At 40.2% G+C, this 12,043-nt stretch overlaps 2 protein-coding genes, 1 long non-coding RNA gene and 1 pseudogene across 4 annotated transcripts; 3 read left to right on the top strand and 1 right to left on the bottom strand.

Annotated features, from left to right (window-relative positions):
* Positions 1–1,068: 1,068 nt before the first annotated feature.
* LOC104769312 (histone H3.3) lies at positions 1,069–2,303 on the top strand. Its single transcript, XM_010493486.3, has 3 exons — positions 1,069–1,406; positions 1,670–1,837; positions 1,964–2,303. The coding sequence occupies exons 1-3, from the start codon at positions 1,335–1,337 to the stop codon at positions 2,132–2,134; spliced, it is 411 nt and encodes a 136-aa protein (XP_010491788.1). The 5' UTR covers positions 1,069–1,334; the 3' UTR covers positions 2,135–2,303.
* A 1,759-nt stretch (positions 2,304–4,062) lies between these two features.
* On the bottom strand, positions 4,063–5,418 carry LOC104769310 (zinc finger protein 3 pseudogene; annotated as a pseudogene). The gene has a single exon (XR_015592778.1). The product of XR_015592778.1 is annotated as a zinc finger protein 3 pseudogene (transcript).
* A 109-nt stretch (positions 5,419–5,527) lies between these two features.
* LOC147918459 (uncharacterized) lies at positions 5,528–6,604 on the top strand. The gene is made up of 4 exons (XR_015592779.1): positions 5,528–5,667; positions 5,752–5,818; positions 5,926–6,161; positions 6,280–6,604. It is a non-coding gene; the product is annotated as an uncharacterized LOC147918459 (long non-coding RNA).
* A 1,563-nt stretch (positions 6,605–8,167) lies between these two features.
* Positions 8,168–10,514, top strand: LOC147918458 (meiosis-specific protein ASY2-like). The gene is made up of 3 exons (XM_087505809.1): positions 8,168–9,017; positions 9,096–9,844; positions 9,888–10,514. The coding sequence occupies exons 1-3, from the start codon at positions 8,168–8,170 to the stop codon at positions 10,512–10,514; spliced, it is 2,226 nt and encodes a 741-aa protein (XP_087361935.1).
* The last annotated feature ends 1,529 nt before the right edge of the window (positions 10,515–12,043 follow it).

Here is a 12,043-nt window from a genome sequence, read left to right as displayed (position 1 = left end):
ACAAAGTATACCCAACCATCGATTAGTATATTTGTGTGATGCAATTTGATGATTATGAACCAAGACTAATATCCATATAACTATTCACATATTATAACTAGATAGATAAGAAGCATATAACTTGGTCATCTCCTTACCAAAAAGAAAGGAGAAAAACTTGGTTGCCTAATTACATTTCGTTATATGGATAGAGACAATAACGTGATCTTCGTATTTCAAAATAAGTAATTAAGTCAAATAAGGTGTAATTGGCCGTAAGAAGAAGGGTAAACTTGTTACTTGAATAATAATGGTTTGGCATTACATTTAGCTTTCCACGTATAACTTTGGAATTAGTGAATTCGTTAACTCTCCACTGAATCGTTCTTTTTTAGAAAAGAAATTTTTAGTAAAGGTTATTGGGATTATTATACAAGTAAAACACAAAAATTACATATATTCTGTTAAAAGTTTGCAATCACACTTTATAAAAAGCATATTTAGGAAGACTTAACTCTAACTTGTATCTTTATGTCTATTTAGTAAGGTAAGGAAAATATTTTATTCTATTCGAAGGTCTCTACAGTTACATGAGATCGAGGAGACATATGATAGGAGTATTACGAGTATGGTGCGTGGAAAATGAAATCTTTTGATTTATATGTCTTTAATTTAGACATCTTTAACACCTATTAAGGGTTCTTCATAACTTAGATAAAGTTTTAGTTGTGAGATTATGTATTTCCTTTTTGTCAAACTTGACGTTTTATAAGAGCGGATATCGGTAAAATTAAAAATCCAATCAATTTCCGGATATCGGTTAGGAGCGGTTGAACCCGGTTATCGAAAAAAACCGCTTTCGAACTCTCTCAATGCCTCATTAGTTGGGCCTGAACACAATGCTACACCCACACCAAGATATACGAATTGGCCCATCATCGCTAATTACCAAAACAAGCAGATCAGATCATCGTTTAACTTTAACACTTGGTTTTTGTCATTACTTACTTCGGAATCGAACGTAGAAAAGAAACACAAATGTCCACGTCATCGATCCGCATAAGAATTAAACCAATAAGAAACAAAGACGCGGATCGCCAACATCAGCTTTCTCTCTGATCGACGTAATCTTGACCGTCGAAAAAGTAAAGATTAATGTCATTATGTTTATCTTCCTAAGATTAACCGACTAAAACATTCACCTATATATACATTCATAATTAACCTTTTACTATTCCCACACACAACAACACAAAGCAAACAAAAAAAAACAAAAACTCTCTTTCTTTAGATTCATTAGCAAATCCTCTCTAAGAGTTTTTTTTTTTCCGCAACTTCGAAGAAGAAAGAGAACGATGGCTCGTACAAAGCAAACCGCTAGGAAATCCACCGGAGGTAAAGCTCCCAGGAAACAGCTTGCCACCAAGGTTTGTTCTTCTTCCATTCTTTGATTTCTGTACGGTTAAATTGTATATCTAGGGTTTGGTTTTGTCGAATTTGGGGGATTGAATCTTGCGTTTTCTGAATCGATTTTGAGTTTTTGAGTCTATGAATCTTTCTTACTAGTGAAATCGATGGAATTTTGAGGTTTTCTGATCTGGAATTGAATCTTGACGGAATTGGTTGAATTGGGGATCTAGGGTTTACTAATTTTGGGTGATTTTTTTTTTTTTTTTTTTGGTAAATACAGGCGGCGAGGAAATCAGCGCCAACCACCGGAGGAGTCAAGAAGCCACACCGTTACCGTCCAGGAACCGTGGCTCTTCGTGAGATTCGTAAGTACCAGAAGAGTACTGAATTGTTGATCCGCAAGCTTCCCTTCCAGCGTCTTGTTCGTGAGATTGCTCAGGACTTCAAGGTATATTATTCATCATACTACTCTTTGATTTCTCATTAGTTTTTAGGTTAGCTGCTGAATTAGGTGGAAACATTCGTTTAGGTGGAATTAGGGTTTTTGGCTAATTAGGTTTTTTACATTTTGCAGACGGATCTGAGGTTCCAGAGTCACGCTGTGTTAGCTCTTCAGGAGGCGGCTGAGGCATACCTAGTTGGTTTGTTTGAAGATACCAATCTCTGCGCAATTCACGCTAAAAGGGTTACAATCATGCCTAAGGACATTCAACTTGCTAGGAGAATTCGTGGAGAGCGTGCTTAAGAGTTTCTTCAGTTTTTTTTTAGAGATTACGAATGATGATGGATGATGTTTTAGGATAATGTTTGGATTCTTTTTTTTTTTACTTTTGCTTTCTGTAATTTCCATTACTAAGTGTTGATCGTTGAACAGCTTTCTTTATTCATAACAATGATAAAAAGTCTTTTCCTTATTTTTTTTAATCTCGATTCTTGTTGATTTGATTTGTTAAAATTTGTTAAGTTGCTGGTTTTGTGATTCGGTTCTTCAATCGGTTTAATTATTACAACGTCGGTTTTAACGAATTTATTAATGGTCAAATTAGATTGGATAAAATTTCTGATTTATTTTAGAAAATATTTATAGATGTTATTACTAGCTGAAATTTGAAAGGAAGACTGTCAAATAAACTTATCATCCTCGGTTTTGAGTGTTGTTACTTTGGTAATAGTGTAAATCCACAACAGACACCAAAGGCCTTTTTGTAGCGGGAAAAAAACAAAAAACAAAAAGCCTTTCACAAACATGAGCTCGTTCGCAAGTATATGGGCTAAAACTTATTTTAATAATTAGCTATTATGGGCCACTTATTGGGCCCTTCAAACTTTCTGAGATTATATCACCTTCTCAGTCTCTCATTCATGGAATCGGCCCTCGGAAGCTATGAGTCTTCAAGTCGTCTCCGGCGAAACTTCGGTATCCATGTCTGACGTTTTTTACCTAAGGTGGAGTTTCCTTTAATATTCATGCTTTCTACTTTCTAGTGAAGGGTACAAAGTATTAATCAGTTTCTTGGACATTACTGCTGCTAAAAATTTCGGATTTGATCCGTCTCTCTCGCTTTATATTATGCACATTGCATTGTTGTATTGAGAAGGCAATGCGGTACATTGCATCTTAACAGATTCGTTTTCAACTATACTGATTCAATGAATCTCTTTTGAGTGTGGATGGGATTTTAGTAGCAGGCAGCCTCATAAATGATCCATCAAAAAAATTGTGTGTCTTACAGCTTATTTCTGCTTATGTGTTTTCAGGAAAGTGTGTGACTCAGATTTGAAGAGTATTGTTTGGGTTCAGATTTGTGGTAATACAAGAAGATGAAAATGGACCCCCAATGAGTTAATCAATGAGGTTTGGTTCCATTAGACTTTTTATTCCACATGTGTTATTGTCTGCTTTGGTGTTTCTTCTTTGTTTTTATTCATTAAGGTGTTTTTGATTCCTTTATTGTTGTGGTTTGTTGTGGCCAGTTTTGTATCTGATAGCAAACATGTTGATCTGTTCTGTGCCTCAAATGTTTACTGGGGCAAGAAAGTGTACTTACATACTTCTATTTGATTTCTTGGTGTAGAGAAGTTTGGATTCAGTCCATTAGAGTTATATCAAGTCTCATAGTTTTGACTCTTGTCCCATCTTTTGTGTATCATACGCACATGGTTCTTTTGTACTTTCTCTTTTATGTTTTGTGTAGATAGTGCCTGAAGATTCATCCTATAGGCCAAAGACTAGTCACTCTTTTGTCTAGTGTTCACAAGTATTTTGGGGTCTCACAAAGATTTCATTGGATTCTTTTGATTATTTCATGATTTGTTATTTAGCTGCATTATTAGGATCATCTGGTGTGTTAATTATGTTTGTTCTTCTGGACTCTTTGCTTCTTGTCATCATCACACAAATTAACAAGTTCTTATTTTATAAGTATTTGTTTTGTTTTCTTTCTGTGTTTTGTTAACCACTTTCCAATAAAAGAATGTTTTTTCTTACTTTTAGGTATCCCAACTGTGACTTTATAATATATCTTTTTTCAGGTTTCCTTGACAACAAATCTTCTCATGGATCTCAATATAATCTCTTTCTTCTATAAGCTAAACAAGTTTCTCTTCGTTTCTAGGAACATCACCAAATCCTTAATGGTGGTTGCCTGGTTGGGTGTCTACAATCCATTGATGTTTAGTTTAAAACTTGTACTTGTTGACATGTGGAAAGATGTACATCATAGTAGAAAAAATTTACTCACAAGAGTACTAACCCTTGGATAATACTGGTGAAGGTATCAATGACAACAACAACAAAAAACCAGTACAAAGGAAACTCGAGCAGAGGCTTGGCTCGAGAAAAACAGTTTCAGAGCAAACCCAAAAAAGAAAAGAAAAAAACTCAGAGCTTAAGGGACAAGTCAAGGTTCTTTTGCTGCTCTTCTTCAGCAGGCTTCAACAATTCTCCACCTCTCCGCCATAGTTCGGGAGATGGAAACTCTACTGGAATCCTTCCTACATCGAACCTACCCATGTTTTCACATGTGGAAGTCAACGGTGGAGCAATCATCATCTGATGATGATTATGATGATTCTCTGTTGAAGGTAGTTTACCTATGGCTGGTTGCTGAACGAGTGGTATCCTTGACCAGTTGATCTGACCATACTCACCACCAAAAACGTTATATGAACTTGGTTTGTGACTCATTGAGTGCGCCTGAATAGCCAAGGATCTGTTGCTGTACTGTCCATGGAATGGGAACGGAGCAAAACCATATGGATGCCCGAAAGCTGCTGCTGATGCCATCCGTTGCCCTCGCTTTGCCAAAGTCCTCTCTCTTTTGTGTGCATTTTGGTGACCACCAAGCGCCTGTGAACTGTAGAATGTTCTTTGACAGTAGTTGCATGAGAAGAGCTTCTGCTCAGTGGAACTTGACCCGTTAAAACTCGGATTGCCTACACTTGCCTCTAAGCAGTCGAGGAGATTGAGCTCTGGTTGACTAGAATCATATCCTGCTAGCTTAAGGTCAAGCCTTATACCTTTCTCTCCTGCTTTTTGATCATAAGTCTCTTCTGCTTGTGCTGATTCTGCATCTATGTTGTAATTGTCTAGGCTCAGCTTTGTTGGAAATGGAAGAGTGGTGGATGCAGAAACGATGCATGAAGAATCAGATGGTCTTGGCTTTCCGCTGGAAGAATCCATGAGGGACAAAGAAGGAATATAAATTTCCAGGTGATGATGGTTTTGTTCCCTTCAATTGTCTCTTTCGCTCTCTCACCTTCTGTCTCTGATCAATAGCTATATATCTGGAATTGCTTATGAAAAAAGTATAAAAGCCTAGATTTTTCTCAGAAGTGGGAGCAGAAGTTTGATGCTATATAAGGAAAGAATAGACTCGCTACAAATGCTTTTGGGTTTGGTAATAAGTGGAAAAAAGTAGTAAGAAGATGAGAGAGAAAGAGAGAGAGAGAGAGAGAGAGAGAGATATGGGTAGGTCTAGTTTGCTGACACACCACACACAACAGAACACTTGAAGCTGATTGGAACTCCACCAATTAAAACCTGTGTTTATCCCTTTGTAGGAGCAACTTTCACTTCACATCAAACTTTTTTTTGGCTGCTTTCTCCTTCAATAAACCAATCTCTATTCTCTGTCATGCATTAACTTCTTATTTTTGGTCCTCTCAGTCTTGTGCCTTTTATGTGCTTAAAAGTTCTTCAACATGGAGTATACATATCATATATGCCAATGACATGCCCTGATTCAAAAAGCCTTTCAAATGAGTTTTTTCGTCCTGGTGAGTTTATGAACTTTTTGTTTAGAACTACTATGCTTGATTTTTGCGCTATGATTGATGGATGCGTTGTTTCTCTGTGGACAGATTCTTATAGGTCCCAACTCGTCTTTGTATGGTATGGTCTGTGGTGTATGCAATTGCGGATATATGTGTAAGAAAAAATTATGAAACCATCCCTTCAAATCCGTCAATGGATATGTATAGTAGTATTCACTAGTTTTAAACTCATGGAGACTTTTAAGACTCTTTTGTATGAAGGCAAAGAAAAGGAGTTGTGGGGGGGGGGAACAAGACAAAAGAAAGCTTGGCAGTTCAAAAAGATCTTCTGAAACTGGGACCGGTTTTATTTGTATGATGAAACGACAACTTGTTGTAATATTCACGGAGTAGATGAAGATGACAACAAGTGACAATGAAATGAAAAGGATGGATGCTCAATGACAAGAGAGAGAGACACAGAGAGAAGGAGGGAGTGGACCTAGTGGATTATTCAGGTATGTTTAATGTTTCTGTGTACTTTTGAAACTTCGAGAGGATAGTGGCCATGTCTGTTTCCTTTTAGCTTTCTACTGTTTAACTCGCTTTTGTCCTCTTTTCACTTCTTGCTTTTAGAGTTTGCTTCATATTCACTCTCCTCCCTCTTTATATCCATTGGAATCCTCAATAGTTTGGGAGGCACCCGGATTTTATGGTGATAGGTTTTCGAATACACACTGTACTAAACTCTCTTAGGACACATTCTACTAAACAGTGATTGCCACTTTTTATGTGATCCTTCATGAAAATTTTCTTGTACCCATAATATAGTCTCTAGAAGACCTTGGCAACATGTAACATCTTTTGTGTTAAAACCAGGATTACTTTAGCTTGTTTCTGCTAATCATAGAGAATCATATCTGAATACGTTTCATCATTATATATGATCTATTGTAATAAATTATGTTCGGATCCTTTTCACTATAGTTTGCTTTCCATTAGAATGTTAGTAAATATATGAATCAAGGGACATGATTAGTATCACCCTTATTTCACAAATAAACACTTTGGTTTATGGGGAAAGCCACCTCAGCTGTTCTAATCCACTTGAGAGAGTTGAGTTGAAGTCTTTCTTTAAAAAGTTACTACATATATAAAGTACAAAACTCTAATATCTTGTCTTGTGGTAACAATATTTGGAACTTGAAAGGGTCCGAATTATCAAATTTGAACGCGGATAATTTTTAGATGCGAATGCGACAAGAGCGAGTTGTATAGTTCGATTCTTGTTCGTGTGTGAAGATATAAAATGAATTGTTGTTTTTGGCTTTTTGAAAAAAATTCGGAAGTCTCAATAAATTTTGTTGTTCTGGTTTGGGTGGGAAAACAAAGTGAAACGACAAAGCGTCTCGTCTATGCTGGGCCTGAGGATACGAATCTTTTATATTTCTCTAAACTTTAGCATAAAATTAATACGTAGTGGAAGCCGAAAAATAAAATAAAATATGTAAGTAAAATCCAAAGATCTAATTGTTAGGACAAGCAGTTTAAGACTTTAAGTATGTTGAGTCTTTTGTCGAATGCGACCTTATAATATGATTCGTGGGTCCAATGTTACAAAACGATGTACAATTAAAGAAACTGAGAAGCTGATTCGGTGAATGAAATTGTAGTTTTTGGTATCCCTAATGAGGAACTAAATCGTAACACTCCAATGAAGTCACAAGATAAATCTTTGATCACGAAGAAAGCCTACAAAATTGTAGAAACTAGGTTTCCACAATGAATTTGTTAAAGCGGGAAACAAATTCAATAAAGCTATCTCTCTAGAAAATAGATCTAAACCTTGAAATTAGGGGTAAAGAACAAGAACTCAAAAGAACTGGGGTTTTTTGTAAAGAGCGGAAGGAGAACTCAATTATTGTATTAGATACTCGATGGATTACAATGGAGAAGTCTCCCCTTATTTATACATGTCTCGAGATCACACAATATATTACCTTTCCTTATCGCACCGAAGTGGAGGTCGGTTTCTTCTTCTCCAAGACTTCGTCTCACCCGAACTGACTCTTGATAACCTAATTGATCCCCTAACCGGATTCCCGGTTAAATGTTCAATTAATGTTTCTGGTTTAGCTCGGTATGTCGGGGGTGCTGAATCCAGCACCAACAATTAGTCCCCCCCCCAGTTCAATATATTCGAGATTTAATTCGAATATTTTGAACTATGGAAAGAGAATATCCGATCTATTCCATAAAGATTTAATTGATTCTACTCAGATCTCCGAATCATCTCACCGCATATCGTCTGGACGACACGTGTCGTTTCCGTCACATCCGCTAGCTCGGAATTTTGAAGAGTCGCGTAGGTCATCATTACTTTTTGTAGGGTTGCCGCCCATTCGACTCTATAAATACGCTTATGCTCTCGTCATTTCTCATTTTCCGCCAACAGCAACAGGTAACCTGCTCCGATCTCTCTTCCATTTTGTTATTTTTCTTCCACACTCTCCGAACTCAGGAAATGGAGAGCACATCGAAACCTGCCTCTTCACCGGAAACTGAAAGCGAGCAATTAATTCGTCGTACATCCAAACGAAGAACTCTCAATCCTGAACACTCCGCGCAGATCGGGGAGTCAAGTAGACCGGCTTCCGGAGTCCCGCCTCACCTGGTTCGCTGTTCAACGGGAGCCTCTTCTTCTCAGGCGAATCCAACCTTACCATCGTCATTTCGTCACGAGGCTGAGACCAACAAACTGACTTCGGACGAATTCGCGCTAGAAGAACATCGGTTCGCACCCTTGGGATTTTCAATCGAAGATATCGACCCCTTGTTTGACCATGAAGGACGGATTGGAGGCGAGAAGAGTTCGAGTTCGACCAAAACTGTGAACGATATGCTAAACTCGTGCGGTTTATTCAATAGCAACGTCACAATTTTAATTCCTCGAGAAGATCAACGCCCCTGGAGCCCCCCGGAAGGGTATGTATGCTTATACGAGGGTTATTTTACCGAGTGTCGCCTCATATTCCCAATCCCGGAGTTGGTTTCAATCTATGCCGAAAGACGAACGATAGCGATCTCGCAGTTCGTACCCGGAGCCATTTGTAACTTTATGGCTGCCTTGACCATAGCAGCCGAAGTCGGAGTCGACCTTAGAGTTCAAGCTTTCGAACAGCTATCAAGTTTCAAGCAATCGAAGAGTTTGAATTGCTGGGAAGTGAACATGAGACCGGCTCATAATTTCCTCCGCAGCAAACGAGTGAATAAATTCCCGAAGTATACGAACCAATACTTCTTCGTCCGCGTCGACCAATATTCATTCGCTAACCCGTTGGGTTTTCACCGGAGAGTGTGGAATGAAAATCCTGGTAGATTTATATTTCTAGTATGTTAATTGACTTCGGGACCTCTGACCATTTTTAACTTTTTCGTGTCTCTGCCTCCAGATCGTCCGTTTTGTGCAACGCGCCTAGCTCCGAACTATATCCTCGTCAGAGACGCTCTGCTAACCGGGAACAATCGTCAGTGGGATTCAATCACTCGTATCCGCGTCGAAACAGCAATGGGCAAAGCCAGGACAAATTTTCCAAGTTTTGCCAGTTCGCTAAGACGAACTGGCGGATGCCGCATCATGGAAGCAAAAGACGTCCAGATTGTTTGCCGAGACACCCAAGCTGCCATTGAAGCCGAGATCGGTCCGTCCCAGGGTCTAACCGAAGTTGATCCTACCCCAGACCAGACGGTCGCCGACCCTATTCAGGCACTCGGAGAGGATATCGAGCCATCCAACATTGTAGAGGAAAATGCCCTTCCTCTGGCTTTAGAAAACGCCAATCCTCCGAACGAAGAACATGACGTTCCTCAACCCGAAGCTGGATCTAAAAGGAGGAAGAAGAAGAACAAAGACAAACAAATCATTGGCGAGCCAACCACCGATGCGCGTCCGTTACCGAGTCGCAAGTGTTCGGCCGATGAAGCCGGACTGGAGTCCGCCGATCGATTTCGCCTCGAAAGAAAGGATGACAAGACGAATCACTTCGCCTATAATTACTTCGGCGATTATCCCTTGGTGACCATTCGCGAGGCTTCGGGTGAGCTTTTCCGGACCCTGAAGATTTCCAACCGAATTCTTCCGTCACCTGACGAATTGGAATTCAAGCAAGCATTCCTCGACATCGCTAAATCGCACTTAATGGTTCGTCTTACTATCAACCTATTAAAGTTTTATTTTTCCAAAGGAGCTTCAAATTGACGTAGATTCTTTGAATGCACAGACTGCCGCCAAGATGAATGCGCTGGTTCAGAAATATGATAGGCAAGTCAAAACCAGCAAGAATTCGGGTTCGGAGCTCGAAAAAGTGAAGGAATGCGTAGAGCAAATCCGAACTGCCAGTGACGCTAAGGACGCGAGGATCAAGGAACTCGAGGCGCTCATTGCCGAGAAAGATGACATCATTGCCAACACGGAACTGAGAGTTAGCGAACTGAACTCCCGAGCGCTTACTCTAGAAGAAGAGAAAGCCGAGCTGCAGGAATCATGCGACGGGTTGAAGTTGCAGCTCGCTTTCGAAGTTAAAAGGCTTCGGACGGATCGATGGGAGAAAGTGGAGCGGACAGCGAAGAAAGCGCAGACCCGATTAGACAAGGTCAGGGCCTATCTAGTCGAACAAGTGAAGGTTCGCCCCCTAGAAGATCTGCTGAACCAAGCCACCGGAGTACAGGAAGCTGTACAATATTTGGTTGAGAATGGGGCCGTCATTCCTCAAGAGCGAATCAAGGAGATTGACGAGAAAAAGGCCGAAGCCGAGAAGACTGTCACGGCAATCGATGTCCTCGAGCTGAATGACAATGACCTTACTATGTAACCGGACCAGCTCGGTTTTGGATTTCCCCCCCCCCCCCGGAGATGGCGGCTCCGGAATCCGTTGAACACCCATTCGGTTCGAACACCGGGAGTTTCCAAGCAGATCTGTCCGGCGCCTTGGACGTTGAAAATTGAAATCGTTTTCCGTGTATGACTTCTTTTTCTTTTTGTTAATCCTTGTGGGTCGGAGTACCCTTGTAAAACATTGCCGACCTGTTCGGCCCATTTTCTCTTTTGGAACCTATTTGCCGGAATTTTTCCTTTTCGTTAAAAAAAAGAAAACTGACAATTTCAAGAAATTTGTATTCTTACCATTTTGCATGGAAAGTTCCCAATTTTCCTGAGAGGTTTACCTCCCAAGGCTTGTATAAATCTAACCAGTGCTGCCCGCGGATCGTACATCCAAGAAAGCTTTTCAATCAAAAACAATGTCGAGCTCGGTTAGCAGCGTAGAATCCCCGTTGGTTGGCAACGATGTGCCAACGTTCTCGAATGCCGAAGCTATCGAAAGAGGGATGGCGTACTTCCCGAACATCAGAGCTCCCTGGATGTTGATGTTCCGCGTTAAACCGGAGGAAAGACGCGAACTAATCGAATTTCTTCATGAGGTGGAAGATCGTCATGCGGAATATTCCAACCGTCTTGCCGCATCAGAACAAGCACAACGAGATCTGTTACTCAAACTCGAGATGCTGGAGTCTCACCCAAAAGATTGGATTGAGAATAGGTTTGACAAGATAGCTGACTTGCTGCCCTGCCTTGTTGCGTACTGCAATGAATGCCGAAGTGAATCAGATCGGAAACCAATGCACATGCATCCTGCCTTAATTGGTGACTTCGTTCCAGGCAAAGTTAAGCCGTTTTACATTAACCGGCGGGCAACCGATGCCGAGCTTGCCGAGGCTGACGCCTTTTTCCGTCAGGTAATTGCTACCCTCTTTTTCTTTTTGCCTTCCTTGTAAACGATCGAAACTTGTCTCTCTCGTATTAACCGGTTATTGATTTTCTGTATGCAGATTGAGGGTACGCACCAAGAACTGACTCAAGATCTTCAATACTTTCATATGAAGAGGGGCAGAATCGATCGACGCTTGAGGACTCTGGAATCCGAAATTGTTCTATTCAAAGCGAAAAGGAAAAGGACCACTGATTTGCTTGACGAATCTGAACAAAAGGCCAGGGCGCTGGAGACTCGTTCTGAGGATTGGGAAAAGACCGGATTGCAGCTGCTATAGCCAATGCCGAAACGACTCAAGTCGAGCATTCGAGAGATCGCTGCGAATGGCGCACCGGTTCGGAATTAAGATGCTTTATTTGATTATTCAATAAGACCTACCCGCAATATAACGGGCGAACTTGAATTTCGCTTGGAATTAATAAGAGATTTTGCTTTGCTGCTCTATTCTATATTTAGTCATTGTTTTATTATTTGAAAAATGTGTCAGAGGCGAGACATCTCCCGGCTTATAATAGACAATTTTTATTGATTGATAGTAGAAAACATCGACTTGAGCCTCAAAAGTTTGTGAC

The sequence above is a fragment of the Camelina sativa genome, chromosome 20, assembly GCF_030686135.1.
Source record: "Camelina sativa cultivar CO46 ecotype springtype chromosome 20, ASM3068613v1".
Taxonomy (NCBI): Eukaryota; Viridiplantae; Streptophyta; class Magnoliopsida; order Brassicales; family Brassicaceae; genus Camelina; species Camelina sativa.
The sequence above is the reverse complement of the archived record's forward strand: the minus strand, read 5'-3'. Positions and strand labels throughout refer to the sequence as shown.